General features: G+C 33.2%; 1 protein-coding gene across 5 annotated transcripts in view; it reads left to right on the top strand.

The window, feature by feature from the left end:
* The window catches only part of UBE3A (ubiquitin protein ligase E3A), a 95,802-nt gene that overhangs the window by 62,929 nt on the left and 10,358 nt on the right, over positions 1 to 22,515 (top strand). For all 5 annotated transcript variants that reach the window (XM_043554889.1, XM_043554892.1, XM_043554888.1 and 2 more), the window contains 5 exons: positions 8,527 to 8,671; positions 11,969 to 12,174; positions 12,782 to 12,946; positions 14,247 to 14,402; positions 14,494 to 14,567. In XM_043554889.1, coding sequence (XP_043410824.1) covers positions 8,527 to 8,671; positions 11,969 to 12,174; positions 12,782 to 12,946; positions 14,247 to 14,402; positions 14,494 to 14,567 — 746 coding nt within the window. The remainder of the gene's footprint in view (positions 1 to 8,526; positions 8,672 to 11,968; positions 12,175 to 12,781; positions 12,947 to 14,246; positions 14,403 to 14,493; positions 14,568 to 22,515) is intronic.

Genomic DNA, 22,515 nt, shown 5'->3' with positions numbered 1-22,515 from the left:
TTAACCACTTAAATAATCTGTATGAACTACTCTGGGTCTTGGAGTTTGTTGGAACTTCTAGGAAAACAGCAGCTATTCCAGGATTTCTTGAAATTAATGGTGCCTTGTTTCATAAACCCAATCCAGGGAGATTGAGCTAGGAGAATATTGGGAATACAAGTACCCACCTTCTAACTTCCTGTATCTCCAGATTGTTGCCTTTTGTTCATTCCTTCCCGCAGCAGAAAATAAGAATTTTACTGCCCCCATTTAAGTAAGAGTGCAGGCCTGTTCAGAAGACAGAAACCAGTTGCCACTCATGTACCAAAATTTACATTTGCCATAGGGTGCTTTATTGCAGGATTTTTTTGTATTCAGAATATTAGATACACCCATCATTACTAGTTCTTTTTTTTAACCACTTTAAGTAAAATTTGATGCCAGCTAAAATTAAGATGCAGTAAACCTTCCATACTAGTGGAAGATAAACCATGACACAACTAGGAAATTGTGGTATTTATTTTAAAATATATTTTAGCTTTAGAATTGGTTTGTCTAAATCTGAATATTCATAAAACTTAACCAGTGGAAAAAGTTGTTTGACACCTCAGAAACTTAAAAGTTTTCGAGATTTTTATGCCTCTTTTGTTTGTTAATTGGTTTTTTAAAACATCAAATATATTTCTAGTATTGAAGAAAAGTTCTACACTATTTAAACAACTCAAGCAGTTTTTCAACAGCGGCAGAAAGAGGCATTAATTGTTTGGAGTAATTATTGTTGCTTGCTTTCTGATGCTCTTTTTATTTTACTCCTGTAGTTTTGAGCTACATAAATAATTAACATACTTAACAACTCATCATCAGGCAGCCAGCAACTTTACATAATTTAGCAGAAAGTAGGGTATCTTACAAAAGCGTGATGTTTTGTGAAAAGGACATTGAAGTCTTCTATGAATTTCGATTGTTAGAGCAGAACTGCATATCCCAAAACAACACATTTTATGTTTGGCTTCTTGAGTTGGGATTCTTTCATCTATTTCCAGCAAAAGCTGTGCCTGGCTTTTTCAACGTTTATTTATTTTTGGGACAGAGAGAGACAGAGCATGAACGGGGGAGGGGCAGAGAGAGAGGGAGACACAGAATCGGAAACAGGCTCCAGGCTCCGAGCCATCAGCCCAGAGCCTGATGCGGGGCTCGAACTCACGGACCGCGAGATCGTGACCTGGCTGAAGTCGGATGCTTAACCGACTGCGCCACCCAGGCGCCCCTGCTGTGCCTGGCTTTTAAAAAGCAGTGAAATCACTCTGTATAAGATTCAATCCAGAATTTAAAAAAAAATGTTGTCCACCTTCCTTATCTGCCTTCTGCTAAGAAATCTACCCAACTTTATTTTCCTTCCCCCGCCTTGTTTCCCACCACCACCCCCTTAGTAAAGCAAGGCTAAGAAATAACGAAAGTTTAAGTACTTGTTGTATACTTACTTTATTCTATCATCTAGAACTTTGAGGAAACAATCATTTTGGTTTATAAGCCCTTTTTTAAAGCAGATGTTAGGATAAAATTAACAACTTTTTAATTATGCTAAGAAATTGGGTTTTTTTAGTGAGTTCTGCTTCATTATACCAAACCTGAATATTGTAATTTGACCAGTTATAAATTAGGATTCACTAGATAATACCTGTACTTAAATTACCAGTCCACAAAAGCAGTTTGATTTAGAAATCTTCTGTGTGAGGCATTTTGCTAAGCAGTAAAGATGTAAAGATGAATCATGACCACGGAGAAGCTTCTTAGGGGCTCTAAATATTCATACTAAGCAAATTTTACTCTTCTTCCCTTTTTTCTTCTGCTTTCTTTTTAAATAACAATATGAAGGGCCAGAAAAATAAAATCATCAAAATAGCTTGTGAGTCAGTCAATTGATGCTCTATTTTTTAAAAAATATTCATAGAATGTGTGATTATTGTAAAAATTATAGTATTTTAGTAGCAAAAAGTAAAAGGTTTACAACAAAAAGTAGTTTAAGGACATCCTCTCAGCTGAACTCCCAAAAGTACTGATGGGTTTTAACATCTTATTCTTCAAGGATCTACTTTGCTTTTTTAAAGCCTCATTCTTTCTTCTATATCAGTTTGACAGACAAAATAAACCTATTGACCACTTTCTTATGGCCTGCTAATTTAGGGTCAGGAAAAGAAGAGGAAATGAGAAACTTTGTGGTGAGCTCAATATTAATAATTAAATAATTAAGGTTATAGGATTGTAGGCTTTAAGAGCTAAAAGGAGGCTTGGAGTTCATCTCCTTGGTATACAAATGAGACCCAGAAAATAGTGACTACATATATGACAGTCTTGAGTATGTTTTCTGTTAGGTCCTATTTTTCAGTTAATTGTCAGGCTGACTGTCATGGAGGAAAAGGGAGGGGTAGTACCTTCAGTTGATAATTTCAGATTTTTTTTTAATGAAAAATATGTTTGCCACCTTCTCATACCATGTAATTCAGACCAGACTAGCAGATTATTTCCTAACTGGAGTTTTTTCTAGAGGAACTATCTTTGCTGACAGCTGAATTAGTGTTTACAGTTATTTTATTGAACCTTAAATGCTATTGATTATAGGACCCACTAATACTACTAAAAAAGAAAAAAAGACTGCCAGTTAGTTGTGAGATGCTACCAGTTGTATGGTATATCCATAATTTCAGAGATGTTAAAGTGCAAAAACAGAAAAATGAATTTTAGAATCAGTGAAATATGGTAAAATATTAACTGCCTTTTCACAGGTAGGTATCTCAGAATCATTTAAGAACTACTCCCATACCTGTAAGTTGCTGGAATGTTTCCCCCAGGGCTTACTTTCACTATTTTTTATTGTTTCTTAGAAAATAGTACAGTGATAGTTATGAGCTCATTTGAATTAAAACAATTCTAACATAAGGTTTTTATAGTATTTTACTCATAACATTTGTGTATTTGTGTATTCTTTTAAAAGTAGATATTTTGTCATTTTTCTTAGACCAAGCATTCCCAAAGGAAAAGGATATAAAATTTTATTCATACTTTTTATCTTAGATTATGTTAGGAGAGTATGAGTATCATGGAAGACAGTATTGCCATCTATGACATACTCTGAACTGCCTTCATGTCAGAATGGGAAATTTGTTTAAAAGAAAAATTTCAAGGTTCTACCCTCTAGAGATTCAGATTAGGAAGTCTGGTGTGGAGCCTAGAAATCTATATTTCTGGTCATGTCCGCAGATACTCCCATAAAGCCAGTCTGCAAACCAGTATTTGGGAAGATAGCAACTAGTACGGTTTATATATACATATTTATTGAGGCCATTTTTATATACAAGTACATACTGGGAAAACTGGCAGTCTTTGAAAAGGTGGTGAAAATAGCAGGTGTAGAAATAGGATTGACAGTGGTCTGAGACTTGGTTCAGATTAGGTTCTTGGTTCTGGGAATCCTAGAATTTTGAGTGGGGATCTAAAGACTGAAAGGAATGGCTGAGTAGAACTGGATAGGAAAGTCCAAAACTGTGAACTGGAACAGATAAAGATGATAAGCACAAATGAAAAACCCCCTACTACCAATTAGTTCTGCTCAGTCCCCTGTAAAAAAAATCATTCATTTTTTCTGGGCTCTAACAGTACTGTCTGACCCAGCCCCCAGTATTTTCCTTGACACACACCCTTAGTTATTTAAATAAAACCTGATTCTTTTATTTAACAATTGATCTACAGTGCTTTAAGAATCAGATTATCTTGTGCTGTTCTGAGTGTGATTAATTTTATCTTGTACATTCACTTTATTGTGCTTAATGCAATGATGATTATTGTTTCTTAAGATTTATTCTAAAGGAAATTAACTTCATGTCTGATTTATGTACTCAAGGGAGATTAGGAGAATGAAGCAGATCTACATAGATTCTCCGCATCATATAATAATCTAAAAAAATGAAATTTGTGAAACTCCTTACTCTTACATGTGAGAAAAATGAATCTCAGATTCTGGCCTGTATAAATTAATGGCAGGATTGGAACTGTTAGAACTCAGGGTTCCTGGTCTCACAAGCAGATATGATTAAATGATTTGGCTGTTACCAAAACATCTAAACTTTATGTGTAAAATAGTTAAAAAAAAAAAAAACAACACTTTATCTGTTCGTAGATAAATGAAAAAATTAAATATACTTAAATAATCTAAAGATCTTGCTCCACTCAGTAGCTTAAAGGTGTAAACAAACTGTTTAACCATAGAGTCTAATAAGTTGACTGAAGTTGTTTTAAGCCAGCCATTCTTAGAGAACGTAGGCATTCTTAAGAATTAGGTCCATTTTATGTGAATACTACTTAAATATCCATACCATTAAGGAATTTTTTCAACTATGGGTAAAGATAACTTTGTCATGAATAATAGTAGCCCAGAATACTGTAAGATTTTAAAGGATAGGGTTTTCCTTTTAACGCTTTTGCATCTGGCAAGTATGATATTTTTATATTAAGATGTCATCCTACCTAGGTATTCTGGGAATGCTTTGATACCAGATCAATTTTTTTAAAAAATGATCTCTCTAGGATTTCATCATCATGGCCAATTAAAAGTTCAGAAATTGAAAATCGTTTTATCCAACAATTGATGAAATCAAGAGTCTTAGTAAGAAGAGGAAGTCATATAAGGAAGAGGTAGATGTTATTACATCCAGTCTGTTGTTTATTTTAACCCAGTAATCTGCATTTTGCCAGTCTTCATATTAAATTAATACAAAATATACCCTACTTTAAGAAAACCTGTATATAAAACTACAAGTCTGTATACTAAATGATTTCAATTCAAGGATGCATACAAATACTCCTTTTCAGAATGTTCACTGACCTAGTCTTTCAATTTCCAAGTATCCTGTATTCAAGACAGCTTTTGATTTTCATAATTCTGTTTTAAATGCTTTGTATTTATTACAGAAAGTTGTATACCTTTACAATTCAGTTCTGAAATCATTCTCTGATTGAACAGTGGGTCAGAAGTGGTTGTGTTTTAGAAAAATAAAAATGTAGCCCCTTAATGGCCTTTGTCAAATGGTAACTGGCAAATTTTATGCTATAATTAAAAGTAAACATTGTTTTTAAAGATAGACTGCCCATGTATACATAAATGATAAAGTATTTTACAGAACCACTTAATATATACCTAGGTATATATTAAGTATATAGTATATATAAATACTTATATATATTAAGTATAGAACATAGGTAATGGAAATTTTTGCCTGCAGAGTTCAGTTGCCATCTATTTTTCAAATCATTCTTTTTACATATTTACATGTGACTACATCCTGATTCTGAAATACATGTTTATTGTAAAAACTAATTGAAAATACAGAAAACATGAAGAAAATAAAAGTCACTTACAATTTCAAAAAAGATTATTGCTAGTTATTGAAGAGAGGCAGGAAGGCATAATAGTTAAGAGCTTCCTTCTGGATTAGAATCTGTTCTATTTACTAACACTAAAAGCAAGTTATTGAACCTCTCATGACTTTGGAGACTTCATCTGTAAAATGGGATTGATAATATTACTGGCCTCATAAGATTGTTGTGAAAATGCAGTGAATTGATATATGTAAAGTGCTGAGAATAGTGCCCTGGCACATAAGTGCTATATATTATTCTTGTGTTGTTACTGAAATATTTTTGTTCTGTAATATCTGGGTTGTTAGGTTTTCAGGCATGCCTGAAAGAATTTTTAGTACAAATAAAAGTAACAATAACAAAAGCGTTGTTGTACAGGGAATTCATCTAGTGCTTCACATATATTAATTTTTTATTATATCATTTTCATTTTATAGATGAAACTAAAGCAAAGAAAGAAAGCTATATGTTTACAATTATAATTATAAAATATTATATTGAATTATTTTGGCACTCAGGGTGGAGAGCACTGTGGAGATTGATGGAGACAGACAGACATTTAATATTTTATAAGAATGAAGTTAGGGGCTCCTGGGTGGCTCAGTTGGTTGAGCATCTGACTCTTGATTTCAGCTCAGGTCATGTTCCCAGGGTTGTGGGATCGAGCCCCGTGTTGGGCTCTGCACTGAGTGTGGAACCTTCTTAAGATTCTCTTTCCCTCCATGTGCCCCTCTCCCCTGCTCACATGTTCTCTCTTTCTCTCTAGAAAAAAAAAAAAAAAAGGTATTAGGAACATCTTTAAAAAAAAAAAAGGAATGAAGATAAATTTGTTTCAGTGTCCTATGAGGTGTCTTAGGTGGAACTAAGACTACAACACATGGCCTCTGAATCCTGTAGAATCGACACCGAATCCTTTAAAAGATATCAATCACATTGATAATGGAGTCAGCTCTCATTTGTGAATGTTAATAAAGAGGACTATAGGAAGTATAATTTAAATAGCAGATAATCAGTTTTTTCACCTCAGAATGCATTATACTTTTGATATAAGCAGATTTGTCTTTGTGTTATAAGGGCATATATATAAACATTGACTTATATTCCTTTGACACCTAGGCAGGTGGGAACTGGAAGAAGGAAACTAGGAATGCGTTCCATGGCAATATAGGATGTTGGCGTGATGGGTAAACCACATTGGAGCTGATAATTCTAATTTAGTTCTCAGCATTCTTTATTTTCTGTGGCTTGAAGCAGGTTTCCAACTGGAACTATTTTTCCCCAAGGTTCTTTCAAACTTGGGACTAGGCTGTAAAATCAAATTACGAATCTTATGTTCAAAGATCAAAGTTGTTTTAAAAGGTTGCAACATGATGTGTTATCTTAGTAATATTGTCTGCTCTAGAACTCTTCTGTATATTTTTATTAAGCCTTCACATCTTTGTAGTATGAAGAGTACTATCCCTTTTTTTTCTCTGCAGATGAGGAAACAGGCTTACCTGAGTCGCTTGCTAAAATTTAAAGTTTAAAAGTTAAGTGATAGTTGGAACAACTACAGAGTATTTATTCTGTCTCAATTCACAACACTCTGTCACAAAAATAAATTATCTTTAAAAACTTGGCATAATTTTTTTTTTTGGTAAATATTAAAGACCATTGTTACACAGGACATTTCTTAAAGCTAAAGATTCTAAATTCACAGACTCCAAAAGTTGAAGATATCTAGATTATTTCAGCCTTTATTCTTAAAACTTTTTTGACTGTATTCCCAAGTAGGAAAGTGATACTTTACATAGCATAGGTACATACATGTATGTGTATCTGTCTATACTTATAGTTGAAACAAAAGTTTCACAAAATGGTTGATGCCATTACTGTGTGGAACACATTCTCTTTCCTCCCGTTGTTGGTTTTAAACCACTAAATGAATTGGGCTGCCCACTAATGAGTGGCAGTTGACAGTTTGAAAAACATTGATCTAGGACAACTGTCCGGATTGATGAATTTGAGATTTTATTTTTCTATAGACATACTAGAATGTCCAAACCAGTACTGTTAACCTAAAGTAATTGCTTGAGGACTATAGTACAGTTGTTTTGATGATGTTTGCATTGCTCAAAACCATTTTTAAAATTATAATTGCAATGGTTGGAATAACTTGAACACTCGTAAATACTCTGTTTTGGCAAATTTCAAATTTTTTAACCGCCAGAAGGCATTTTAAGTCTATTTAGCAAGTAAAGCGGGTGATCAGTCAGGCATGCTATTAGTAAATTTCAAATACATTAAAAACTGGAAGTATAAATAGTTCACATTAGTATTTAGTGTGTATTTTCTGATTAATCTCTTAATGACTGAGATCACTTACTGTGTATTATTCTATAGATTCCAAAAAGTATCTAGTAAAGATTTATAGTTGAAAAATGTAACTGTTAGTAAGAAATTAAGAGTAAGGATGTAAGCAAGCATAAATCTCATCTGCTTTCAAAAAAAAGTATATATAGAATGTCTTAGGTTCCATCAAGACGTGGCAGTTTGTATTAAGTGCTATAAGAGACCATAAGCTGCTCCCTATTTACCCAATATGTTTCTTCTCTTAATTGAAAGTATTTTATTCATGGCTTAATAGATAACAAAACTTAATTCCTTAGTTTCTATTCTATTAAACATAAAGACTTACTAGCAAACAAACTTGAAGTCAAACTTCTGTACTCTGTTGTTTTTGCTGAAATGATTTAGTTTGAGTAGTCACTTATGTATTTGGCTGTGTTGACTTCTTTCCATGTCCTAACCTTTAGAGCCCAGGTTTGTTATACAGAAGTAACAGAAAATCTAATTTTAATTTTCTACTATATGTTAATTTCATGACAAATCAATAGTTAGAAAGTAACTCTTTTATTATTCTATGCCGATTTCTTTTCTGTCCTATTTTTCCATTATCTGTGAGACTGAATCTTTGCCTTTACTGGCTTTTTACTGGTTTGCTTCCTGTTTCCATTTAAAACAAACCAAAAGTCAGTATCTTTTATTTGCTCCATAGCCTGAATCCTTGTTTTTATTTTTTCTACTTATTTTTATTTTGCTTTCATCCTTAAACTGGCAGTCACCTTCTTTTCACTTTATCTTTTCACTCACTAGCTAGAGATGATCGCTATGGAAAATCCTGCAGACTTGAAGAAACAGTTGTATGTGGAATTTGAAGGAGAACAAGGAGTTGATGAGGGAGGTGTTTCCAAAGAATTTTTTCAGCTGGTTGTGGAGGAAATCTTCAATCCAGATATTGGTAAATATTTTAGTGATGTGATCATGATGTCATATCTTTTTGATTTAAGGGTTTGTTTACCTAGGTTTATAAATATTCTCAGTTACAAAGAGTAAACAGTAGGTTTCAGTATAGATTTCCTAGAATCACAGAAAATGACTGAATTTGGGTTTGGGGGAGTGATGTGCATCACTCATTTATTCAAGTTCTTATTTAGATTACTTAGCCAAATATTTTACTGTAGGAAATTGTCTTTTAGGTAAGTCAAATTGAAAACCCTTTAGAATGGTACATTAGAACAATTGAAGGATTTCTTTGCTCTTTTTATTCGAAAACATTCTTCAGACTCACGGCATTTCTTTTTTTTTTTTTTTTTTTTTAAATTTTTTTTTTTTCAACTTTTATTTATTTTTGGGACAGAGAGAGAGAGCATGAACGGGGGAGGGGCAGAGAGAGAGGGAGACACAGAATCGGAAGCAGGCTCCAGGCTCTGAGCCATCAGCCCAGAGCCCGACGCAGGGCTCGAACTCCCAGACCGTGAGATCGTGACCTGGCTGAAGTCAGACGCTTAACCGACTGCGCCACCCAGGCGCCCCTCACGGCATTTCTGAAATGAGAGTTTCATACAACAATTGTCTGAAGAATGTTGAGAATGTCTCACAAGTGTATCATGCTCAAAGTTTGGAAACCCTGACTGGTATCAGATTAATTAGGTTTATTTACTACAGGATTTCAGGAGGCTTAATATTCTCTTTCCCAAACTTTTTGAACTTCAGAAGCCTTTTTCCACCCCACCTTTAATAACATTTGTCTGTCAGAAGTGTTTTTTCATTGAACAGTTTGGGAAAAACTGATCTACATATCTCAGTCTGAAAGTTGAAGGATTTGAATTTTACTGGTAGACAAGTAGGCACAGTGGAAGTGGTAAAAGACAACAGCTTCTTGGATAGATAATTCTGAACTGATTCAGTTTATGCGATGTAACCACTTACTTGGTTACCAGGTTTGCTTACTTTTAAAAACAATGCATGACCATCATAGGAAAAGGATTCCGCTAAAGGTACTTTTAGGATTGTGAAGAATATGACATAGAATAATGCAGATCATTTCCTTTAAGCTTTGAGAATTGAGCTCTTACAGCCTGTTGATTGTCAGTATGTACATTGAATTGACTTTTCTGTTATTGTTCTTAGCTGGTCATATATACACACAAACGTGCAAATGGACATAGACGTTTTGAGTTCATGACATAAATGTAGTTAAAGTAAGACTATATATTTTAGCTAATGTTTATTAATAATCAGAAAGCTGTGTAATTTGCATATAATTTGTTCAAAGTAAACCAAGACACATAAAACCATGCCTTTTTTGTGATAGAAAATTAATTTATGAGCTTCATAGGTTTGGTAAACCTTTGCTCTGGATTCCTTTGTATCTCAACATGTAAAACATTAGCTGTAAATAAAATATACTTACGTTATATGCAGAAATACTTTCAGAAAAAAAACATAAACAGTTCTACTTGATAGTAAAGTAAAGTAATTGAAATGGTTAAAAATACCAAATATGGAATATTTGGTTAAATATACCAAAATAGAATGTTTTATAAGAACTACCTTTTATGGTGCATTTCTTCCAGGGACCTGGCAAAAATGTGCCCAAAATAGATCACTTTGAACCTTAAAATTATTATCTTTAATTTCATACACAGAGAGGAGAGTAATGACCTGTGTAATTTATATTCTGATTAATTTAGTTTATTGCTCTTGAGACCAAGGACATACATTTGTGAGATTTCATCAAATTTATTGTTTTCAACTGTTGTTGACTTTGTTCATACCATATTTATAACTAAGTGAAGTTTTTTTACTTCAATGAATCTTGTAACTTAGACTTGTAAAAAAATTTAGATCTAAACTGAAATTCAGATAAGAATTGGATAATTTTCAGACTGTTATTTTGTGAATTGTAACTTCCATTAGAAAAACGTCCTAGCTTACTTTGTACTCTTATGATCCAGGGGACATTTTACGGTTCCTTTGTATTTAACTTAAACTAAATGTGAAAATAAACATTTTTAAAGCTTTCAAAAATCATATGAATTGACATATTTATGTGCCAAATTGATTTCTAAAGTTTGTTCTATTGGAAATTGCCCTTTTCAGACCTAATTCTTAAAATATTTTCATTCAGTTGCACAGTAGCAACTGAAAAACATTTTAGTAAAGTAAGAAAAATCGTAAATTCATTAAAGTATCATATAACCTTTCCTTAGATATTCTGTTTGTTTAAAGGGAAGAAGATAATTCTGTCTTAGTAATGGTTTTAGATAGGTAAACGAAACATTCCTACTTTTTAATTTTTTTTTTAATGTTTATTTTTGAGAGAGAGAGAAAGAGAGTGTGAGTGGGGGAGGAGCAGAGAGAGAGGGAGACACAGAGTCCAAAGCAGGCTCCAGGCTCCCAGCCACCAGCACAGACCCCGAAGCGGAGCTAGAACCCACGGACCATGAGATCATGACCTGAGCCGAAGTCGGACACTTAACCAACTGAGCCACTCAGGCGCCCTGAAACATTCCTCCTTTTTAAGATGAATGTTACAAAAAAAATCTCCAAGCTTGGGTTTTGAATAGTGAAAAACATATGAAATTGAAAGAAGGCTACAAATACAAACTACTTTTGTTTTACTCACTGGCTCACGATTAACGTGTATGTATATTAAATAGCCTTGGATTTTGGACGTAATCTACCTTTATCAAATTTATTCAAGTTTATGTACTTCATCTGACTTCGTTAGGAGTTAGAAAAACTTCATAGGATCATTGTGCAGTTTTGAAAAAACGAAAACTTTTCTTTAATGAAATTTAAAATTGGTTTTTGAAAACAGCACATGTAGATTAAACATGTTTTTATACGTGAAACATTTTAAAAATACGGTAGCTTTTTTCCTTTTGGTTTTGCATTCATTTTCAATCAACCAGTGGATGTAGTAAATTAATTTCTTATTTGTATTAGTAGAAGATTAGAGAATTGAATTTAATGAACATTTTTCCGTTTTGAAAAATGCAGCCAAAATTGCCTGCTACTTGTTTCCTTTTTCCTTGGCTTCTTAAAATGACATACTACCATTTGCCATAATTTATAACAATCACATATATTTGAACTGTGGTCTCTCAAGTGCTGATGTAATAGAAAAAACAATTTTTGTATGCCTACTATGTATAAGTTTGCATGTGTAATTATTTTATGTTTGTATTGTTCATTAGTCTATTTAATAAAATAGAAAAGTAATGTATTTTTTTAAAATCCTTTTTTATAGGTATGTTCACATATGATGAATCTACAAAATTGTTTTGGTTTAATCCATCCTCTTTTGAAACTGAGGGTCAGTTCACTCTGATTGGTATAGTGCTGGGTCTGGCTATTTACAATAACTGTATACTGGATGTACATTTTCCCATGGTTGTCTACAGGAAGCTAATGGGGAAAAAAGGAACTTTTCGTGATCTGGGAGACTCTCACCCTGTAAGTCTGGCATTTTTTATTTGATCATTTAGCTTTATTTAAAAGCAAAACTATAATTTATTTAAAAAACTACAGTTTTCATTTGGAATCAGTTTCACTTGTTAATATTTATACCTAATAAGTTAAAGTTGTTTTAACCTGTTGCAGTACCATGAATACCTAAAAACTCAGGAAATTTATTATATATTACTTTCAGCAAGCAGGTTTTGTAAAATTGATTCTGTAGAAAAGGGTTTTTAAACATTGTTTGTTTTTTAAAACACATGAGATTGCCACGTGAAATCAGAACTGCTCTGGATAAGGGGCTTGGTGGCTACAGTTAGTATGTTGTTTCTGTCTCGAATCCGTCCCTCACTATGAGACACCTGAGGTTCACTCATAGAGCACAGTATGAAATCCATTGCTAAATTGATGCTGTGGTTTTCTCAGCACTGGATGGGACATACCAGTGACTGACAGTCTTTCTTTATAGTAAACTATTTGAGGGACAAGAAGGATACTTCCTATTCTTCAGTCTTTGTTGTCATTTTTTTTTCCCCAAGAAAAATGATGCTAACTTATATTTTATAGCTCTGTGGTAGCCTAATTTGTCATTTCTGGTTGTTAGGTCCTATATCAGAGTTTAAAAGATTTACTGGAATATGAAGGGAATGTAGAAGATGACATGATGATCACTTTCCAGATATCTCAGACAGACCTTTTTGGTAATCCAATGATGTATGATCTAAAGGAAAATGGTGATAAAATTCCAATTACAAATGAAAACAGGAAGGTAATACATGTTTTTATATCATCATTGTCTTTGTCTCTTTATTAACAGAGTTTTAAAGCATATATACTTGTGATAAAGAAGTATCTAAAATAGTCCATACAAAAACTCAAGAAATCAAATACTCAAATTCTTTTAAATGAAATAGCCCCAGTTTTCTAAATCTTGGATATAAGCTGGTATGAGAGCACATAGTTAGGCACTAAACCCCTTTTCAAGAAAGGGGGCAGGAATAGTAGATAGTGAGTGACACATTATGGCCATAAAACATTTTATAATAATGTAACTTGATAAAATATTATAATGTCTAAGTTAGGATTCACTTGCCTTTTATAATTTGGTATAACAGCTTATGTATCTAGTAAAACACCCACATTTTTGCTGAACTGGATACAGTAGGCAGCTTCCTAAATATTCTAGCACAGACAACGTGAGGCTTCCTGGTTTGTTCAAATCCGGTACATTGCAGTTGTTAGGTTTTATAAATGGATGTATACATGGTTTAAATGTGTCTGTGTTTGTACACTTGGTTGAGGGAATGTCAAAATTGCATTAAGGCCCAGCTTTTATTTTAAGTCTGGTTTAATGCAGTATCAAATTTGAAACTTACGTGTATAATTAGTTTACGTGGGCTTTTTATAGTTCAGTATTTACTATTGCAAAAAGTTGTGAAATTGTTAAAGGTACAGGCATACCTCATTTTATTGAGCTTCACTTTATTGCATTTTGCATATGTTGGGTTTTTTACAAATCAACTGTGGAAACCTTGTGTCGAGGAAGTCTGTCAGCACCAGTTTTCAAACAGCGTTTGCTCACTCTGTGTCACATTTGGTTAATTCTCATTTTATTTCAAACTTTTTCATCATTATTGTACTGTGATCTGTGATCAGTGATTAAGACTTGCTGAAAGCTCAAATGATGGTTAGCATTTTTTAGCAGTAAAGTATTTTTAAAATTAAGGAATATACATTGTTTTGGACATAGTGTTATTACAATCTTAATAGACTACAATATAGTGTAAACATTACTTTTATATGCACTGGGAAACCAAAAAATTCATTTGTCTTGCTTTATTGCAATATCCACTTTATTGCAGTGGGCCAAAACTAACCACGATATCTCTGAGGTATGCCTGTATTTTCCTTTATATGTATAAAGTTTGAATCTTTAAAAATATTTTTGAGTGTTTGTTCTTTCTTGGGGAAAATGAAAACAAAACTAAAAGCTATGCAGCCGAATAGTTTGTTATGTTTTATTTATATAGCATATTATAAGAAGTTCTTGTGGTTAATGTTTTCTGCAGGAATTTGTCAATCTCTATTCTGACTACATTCTCAATAAATCAGTAGAAAAACAGTTTAAGGCTTTTCGGAGAGGTTTTCATATGGTGACCAATGAATCTCCCTTAAAATATTTATTCAGACCAGAGGAAATTGAATTGCTTATATGTGGAAGCCGGGTAAGAAAGCAAAAAGTGTCTGCAAAAAATATATCGATTTATTGTTTGTAATGATGTATATATATTAAGACACATTTTCTTGAATTTGCAGAATCTAGACTTCCAAGCACTAGAAGAAACTACCGAATATGATGGTGGCTATACCAGGGACTCTGTTCTGATTAGGTGAGGTGTTTAATTCTTAAAAAGAAGATTTAAATTCATCAGAGGGGTGTGTACTTTATGCTTTAGGTCTTCATCTCTAGGTATTACTTCCCAAATAAGCAAACTCACAAATTCTCAATCTATAATATTAAAAGTGTATTTGTAATATAATCACTAGTTTTCATTGTTAATCTTACGATTTATTTCTTAAGTGTTTTATGTAAGTCACATGTTTTCTTTGGCATTTGGGATATAAGTTATCTAATATTCTTAATGATTTTGATTAGCATGTGCTTGCTGCTGGTTAGAAAATAATGAAAATAGAGCTACCATCTCTGAATGTTTCTCCTTTCTTTTGAACTCCCTATTTGTGAACTGTTTCTTCCCTACTTATATGAAGCACCTTATATGATATGTTACGTTCTTTTATTTAATCTTTATGATAATATGCCAAGATACGTATTAATGTTTGTTCTACACCTGAAGAAACTGAACCCCAAATTTTCACAGAAAGAGGCAAAGATTCCCAATATTATCTGCTTCCAGTCAAGCAATTAGCAATTGCTAATATTTCCTTTTCTGTACTACGCTATTCAATCTTAAAAGGCATAGGCTTTCTTCCTCGCACGGATTGTTAGAAGAGCACGAAGATGCTTCTTTGGCGCATCTTTGGGGTGGGGTAAGGTGAGAAGGAATGCAAACATAACTTCCTGGAGGTTGTCTCTAAAGGTTATTCCTGTAAGACTCCAATTTGTGGACACCACAATGAATATCAAGTATAATTAGAAATAAATAATATTTTATGTTAAATTATTTTCTTCTGTTATTTTGTTCTTCATCCTGGTGTGCAGGAGGCTACTGGTATTTCCTCTTTTTAGTACACCTTAAGTCATTTCTAGCAGCAGTATTGGAACTTACATACTCTAACCATTGTTCTTCTACTACTTGAAGTTTCAAAATTGACACATGAAAGGTTTGAGATATGGTGATGAAAAAAAAAACGGCGCTTATGAGTCACAAGGAGTTCACAGTAGTATCTCTGTTAATGACAGTGATCACAGGATTTTGTAGCCTTAGTGTTTCTCTGAGAATAGTTGAAAATACCTTGTGTGTTCTTTATGGAGAAATTATTTTTTAAATTAAGGTTTAATTTGATTTCTAGCTTCTATAATAACATAATCCCTACTTGATACATATCTTAAGGTCATAAGTTAATGTGTGATTTGAAAGGCAAGTGAAAAGACAACAGGTTCCAAATCATTCTCACAGTTAATGGTATTCTAAATCTTTAAACAAAATTCAATTTCTTATTTTGTCAACCTTAATATGAAAACATTAATTATTAAATAGAGTCTACAACTAGTAGGAAGTTGAAGACAGAATAGTAATGATAGGGGCAACTGGGTGGCTCAGTTGGTTAGACGTCTGACTCTTGATTTCAGCTCAAGTCATGATCCCAGTGTTATGGGATGGAGCCCTGTGTCAGGCTCCACGCTGAGCCTGTGCCCCTCCCCCCACTCGCACTCTCTGTCTCTCAAAATCAATAAACTTTAAAACAACAAAGTGTAAAAATGTTGACTCACAGGCAAGCTTTTGCATATGTTTTCCAGTTGCTGATAAGACTCTCCCTGATTTCATTTGACTACTAAGAGACTTAGAGATATCTTTTTAAATGCCCCTTTTTACTCTTGGGGTGAGGTGAGAGGTGGGGACTGCAGTTTTCTTTTAATTGATAGTTTTCCGTTTCAAACGCTTGAGCAGATTCAGATTTGATTATCCTCTCCCCACAGTTCTTGTGATTCATTTCATTGAATCTTTCAGTATTATATCAGCCTTTGTTTCTAGGTAAGCCTAACTTAGCTGTGGTCTGTTAGTTTATAAATATGGTGCTCTGTTTATTTTATTAACCTTTTGTTAAGATTTTTTGGTCTGTATTCATAAGGAATATTGACTGATAATATCCCTTTTTTGTACACATTTATCAGGTTTTGCTACCCTCACATACTGATTTGAAAGAGTACTGTTCTTTATTTTCAGAAATACTTCTGTAAGATTGGTATTTTTTTCTCTTAAATAACTTTGTTCAAATTCACCAGTGAGACCATCAGGGCCTGGATATTTCTTTTTCAGAAGGTTTTTTGTTTTTTGGAATTTTTTTTTATTTTGTTTTGAAATAACTATAGATTTATTGGAATTTTCTGTTAAACTACAGGTTGGTCCCCCATACCCTCCATCACTTTCCCACAGTGGTAACATTTTGCATAACTGTAGCACAATATCAAAATCAGGAAATTGATATAGGTTCAATCTACAGACCATGTTCAGATTTCATCAATTTTTCAGGCACTTATTTATATGTATGTGTAGTTCTGTGTACTTTTTGTCACATTGTATAGATGTGCATAACCACTATCATAATCATAATGCACAACTTTTTCATCACCAGAAGTGTGTCTCTTGCTATCCGTTTGTATGCATACTCCTACCCCTACAGCATGATTTCCTTCAGATCCATCAAAGTTGTTACATATATCAACAGCTTATTCCTTTTTATTCCTGCATAGTATTCCATGGCATATATGTACCATATTTGATTTAACCATTCAACTGTTTAAAGGACACGTGGTTTGTTGTCAGTATTTGGCTTTTAGGAATAAGGCTACTAAACATTTAGGCACAGATTTTTACATGAACATAAGTTGTCGTTTCTCTGGTATAAATGTCCAAGAGTGCAATCTTGGGTTATATGATAAACTGCCAAACTATTTTCCAGAATTGCTATACCATTTTACATTTCCCTGGGCAATATATGAGTGATCCAGTTTATATCATTGCCTGCATTTGGTGGTATCAAAGATGTTATTTTGTTCATTCTGCTGGGTATGTTGTGATATCTCGTGGTGTAATTTGAATTACTCTAGATGACAGTGATGTGGGATATCTTTTCATGTACTTATTTACCATCTGTATATTGTTTTTGGTGAAATGTCTGGTTATTTTTACTGTTGAATTTTGAGTTCTTCATATATTCTAGTCCTTTCTGAGGTATGTGCTTTTCAGATACTATGTCCTACTCTTGTAGCTAATCTTTTCATTTTCTTTAGAGAATCTTTTGCATAGCAGAAGTATTTAATTTTGATAAGCTTTGATTTTTCATTTTATGGATCATACTTTTTATTTTTTTAACATTTTTATTTATTTCTTGAGACAGACAGAGCATGAACGGGGAGGATCAGAGAGAGAGGGAGACACAGAATCTGAAACAGGCTCCAGGCTCTGAGCTGTCAGCATAGAGTCCGACGCAGGGCTCACACTCACAGACTGTGAGATCATGACCTAAGCTTAAGTTGGACGCCCAACCGACTGAGCCACCCAGGCGCCCCTGGATCATACTTTTTGTCAAGTCAGACCTAAAACTCTTGGCCAGCTTTAGGTCCTGAAGATTTTCTTTTTTTTTCTTTTTCCCTAAAATTTTAAAGTTTTACATATTATATTGAAATCTGTGGTCCGTTTTAGTTGATTTTTATATGTGAGATTCAAGTCAAGATTCTCTTTTTTGCCTGTAGATGCCCATTTGTTCCCATACAATTTATTGAAAAGGCTATCCTTCCTTTCCTGAAGAACTGTTTTTTCATCTTTGTCAAAAATCAGTTTGTAATGTTTGTCTGAATCCTGAATTCTATATTCTCCCTTGATCTGTGTGCCTATTCATCCCTCTGTCAATACTACACTGTCTATTAGTATAGGTAAATAGTAAGTATTAACATCAGATAGAGTGCTTACTCCAATTTTAAGTGAAAGATTTCTTGCCTTTTCCATATGTTAGCTACTCTGCTTTTCCCTATAAATTTTATATTCACTTTGTGCCTACAAAAAACCTTGATGAGATTTTGACATTTTTACTGTTGTTGACTCTTCAGCTATAGTATAGCTCCCCATTTATTTTTTATTCCTTTCATCAGTATTATGTAATTTTCAACATACACATTTTATACATGTTTTGTTTGATTTATCCTAAATGTGTGATTTCCTTTGTAGTGATTGTAAATGGTGTTTTTATTTTTTTTAATGGTAGTATTTTTAATTTTTGTTTCCATATGTTGGTAGTATAGTCAGATGTAATTGATTTTTTACATGTTGGTCATATATCTTTTGATCTTGCTGAACTCACTTATTTTAGAAGGGGTTTTTTTTGTTGTTTTTTTTTTATTGAGATCACTTGGGGCCTTCTGTGTAGATAGTTGTGTCATCTGTAAATAGGGATAGTTTGTGCTGCTTCTTTTTAAATGTTTATGCCTTTTATTCATTTTTCCTGCCTTATTATGCTGCCTAGAACTTTTAACACAATGCCAAATAGGAGTAATAAAAGTGATGAAAACCTTGCCTTGTTCTCAGATTTAGAAGAAAGCATTTATCTTTATTAAGCTTTATATTAGTGTAGTAAGTGCTCCACAAATTCAAGGAAGCTCCCCTCTGTACCTTGCTTGTTGAGTTTTATTATATATAGGCTTTTGGTTTTTGTCAGATGCTTTTTCTGTTGGTTGATATAATAACTTTTCTTTATCCTCTATTTGATATGGCACATTACATTAATGGATTTTCCATTATTGAACCACCATTGTGTATCTGAGTCATTTCCATTTAGTTATTGTCAAATTGGACTTGCTAATTGTTTGGTGATTTTTGTGTTTAAGTTCATGAGAGATACTGGTCTGTAGTTTTGGTGTTTTATGTTGTCTTGGTCTGGTTTTAACATCAGGGTTAATTCTGGCCTCATGATTGAGTTGAAAAGTGTTCTGCTCTCTAGGAGAGGATTGTGTTCAAGTGGTACTAATTATTTCTTAAATGTTTGGTAGAATTCTCCAATGAAACCATCTTGGCCTAGAAATATCCTTTTTGGGGAGTGTTTTAATTTCAAATTCAGTTTGTTTAATGTTTGTAGAACTGTTAAAGTTTTCTTTCATATTGGGTGGGTTGTGATAGTTTGTGTTATTCAAGGAGTTGACCCATTTTATTTTTAAGTTGTCAAATTTATGTGTGCAGAATTCTTAATATTCCCTTTTTATCCTTTTAATGTCTGCAGATCTGAACTGATCATACCCATTTTAATTCCTCATAGTGATAATTTGCTTGTTTTTCTTTTTTGAACTTGTTAGTCTTGCTTGAGAGATTTGTTGAATTTACTGATTATATTGAAAAGCCAGCTTTTATTTCTTTGTTGTTTTCCTGCTTTCAGTTTCATTGATTTCTGCTGTTTATTACTTCCTTCCTTATTTTGGTTTAGTTTGCTCTTTTTGTTCTAGGTTATTGAGGATAGAAACAGTGATTGATTAGAAACCTTTCCTCTTTTCTGATGTAATCATTTAGTGCTTTAAATTTTATTCTCCCTCACCTTTGCTTTAGCTGTATCCCATATTCTTAATATGTTTGATTTTCATTTTTTTCCCTATGTATTTTTTAGAATTTATTTTGAGACTTTTTCTTCAGACATTATTTAAATAAAATTATGTTGTTTAATTTCCAGTGTTTTTTAATATTTTCCTCTGTTACTGATTTCTAGTTTGATTCTTCATAATAAGAGAACTTAATCTTCGTGACTCCCCAATGCTTTTGAATTTGTGAATTCTGTGTTGATAGGTGGAATGTTCTATAAATGTTGATGTAGATCCTGTTCATTGATGATGTTGCAGATTTTCTGACTATTAGTTGCTCAGAGACAAGGGTCTTGAATGCTCCATACTGGTAGATTTGTTCATTCCTCCTTTCAGCTCTATCAGTTTTTACTTTATGTATCTTAAATATTTTTTGATTGGTGCATACACTCTGAACCTCAGTACGTCTTCTTGGTGGATGTCTTCTTGGTGGATTGATCCTTTACCATTATTAGGTGATGTGCCTCTTTGTCTCTACTGATTTTCTTTACTCCCAAACCTACTCATCTGTTAATCTTCTTTAACACATTTTTTTGTGCGTGTGTGTGAGAGAAAGAAAAAGAGTGCATGCACATGTGAGCAAACGGGGGAGCGTCAGAATCTCAAGCGGGCTCCATGCCCAGCATGGAACTCAGTCTCAACCCTGAGATTATGACCTGAGCTGAAATCAAATTGGACACTTAACAGACTGAGTTACCCAGGTGCCCCAACACTTTCCTTTTAATTAAACTTTTTATTGTGAGATCATGTAATTTGGCATATAGTTGTTAAGAAATCACACAGACCCTGTGTATACTTTACCGTGTTTCCCTCAATGGAATGGAAGTCTTTATAAAACATTAGTATAATATCACAACTAGAATACGGTTAAGATACAGAAAAGTTCTGTCACCACAAGAATTCCTTCTGTTGATCTTTTATATATGTCAGTCACACTCATACCGTTACCCTGTCCTCACTCTAGTCCCAATCCCTGACAACCACTAATCTGTTCTCTGTTTCTTTAAGTTTGTCATTTCAAGAATGTTGTATTAAGTGAATCACATATAACGTGTCACCTTTTGGGATTGGCTTTTTTTACTCAGCCTTGAAAGTCATCCAGATTTTTTCACTATCAATAATTTGTTTCTTTTTATTGCGAGTAGTGTTTATTCCTTTGCTATGGATTTACCAGTCTTTTTAACCATTTGCTTGTTGAAAGACTTCAGACTTCAGAAAAGCTTCTAAAGCCATTATGAATAAAGTTGCTATGAATAATCATGTGATTTTTTAGGTAAACATAAATTTTCATTTCTATGATAAATGCCAAGAGTGCACCTGACTTTTTTTTTTTTTTTTTTTTTTTTTACTGTTGAGTTTGAGAGCTCTGTGTGCATATTCTAGATTTACTACTTTATCTTTCCTCCAGTGAATTACTTTTTTCACATATGTCAAAAATCAGTGGAGCATATTTCTGCAGGTCTCTTTCTGGTACGTGTCTTTCTCCTTTCCCCTTTTTTTTTCCTTCATGTATTTTGAGGCTCTGAAATTTGGTGCATATCTTTTTTCAGTTTTTAACATTTTTTCGTACATACCCATTTAGAATCATACGTTATTGGTGGACTGGTCTTTTTATCATTATATAAGGTCACTCTTTGTATCTTGAAATTTTCTGTGCTCTGAATCTAATATGAATATAACAGTTCCTATTTTTTTTAAGTTTGCATGATACCTTTTTCTGTCATTGTATTTTCAACCTGTTGCTGAATTCAAAATGAATTTCTGAGAAATAGCACAAAGTTTGTGTTTTTTGTTTTTTTTTTTTTAGTCTACTCTGTCAGTTTGCCTTATAATTGGCAAATTTAGACAGTTCATATTTAAGGTAATTACTAATAGGTTAGGGCTTACATCTACCATTTGTTTTCTGTTCCTCTTTGTGATTGCTTGTTTCTGTCTTTTTGCCTTCCATGGATTATTTAGTTACTTGAGCATATTTTAAGATTCCCTCTTGATTTACTTTTAGTGTTTATTGGGGTATATTGTTTACATAGTGTTCTTCCTGGTTGCTGTGATATTACACTGTACATATGTGAAAGTGGATAACATCACTTCCAGTGAAGTGTGGAAACCTTGCTTCCATTTAGGTTTCTTTCTTCACTTTTAAAAATTGTCTTGACTATTAATGCTGTTACAATTTTTGTATCAGTCATCACATTTGATTTACAAAACTCATGAGAATAGTATTCTGTTGTATGTTACTTACATTTCTTCTGTCATTTCCATTCTTCTTTCCATTTGCTTCAAGAGTCCATATTTTGTCACTTTCTTTCAGTCATTCTTCAAAGACAGGTCTATTGATGGCATTTTCTTTTAGTTTTCCTTTGTCTAGGGATGTCTTTACTTCCCCTTTATTCCTGAAGAATAGTTTTGTTTAAGCTTTTTGAAGTTTGTTCAGCTTCTTGAATTTGTGGGTTTGTGTCTTTTGCCCAACATGGTAAGGTTTTGGCCATTTCTTCAAATACTTTTTCAGCTCCAATCTCTTTTTCTTTCTGGGCCTC

Source organism: Prionailurus bengalensis, chromosome B3 (genome assembly GCF_016509475.1).
Source record: "Prionailurus bengalensis isolate Pbe53 chromosome B3, Fcat_Pben_1.1_paternal_pri, whole genome shotgun sequence".
Taxonomy (NCBI): Eukaryota; Metazoa; Chordata; class Mammalia; order Carnivora; family Felidae; genus Prionailurus; species Prionailurus bengalensis.
This window is presented reverse-complemented; position numbering and strand designations above follow the sequence as displayed.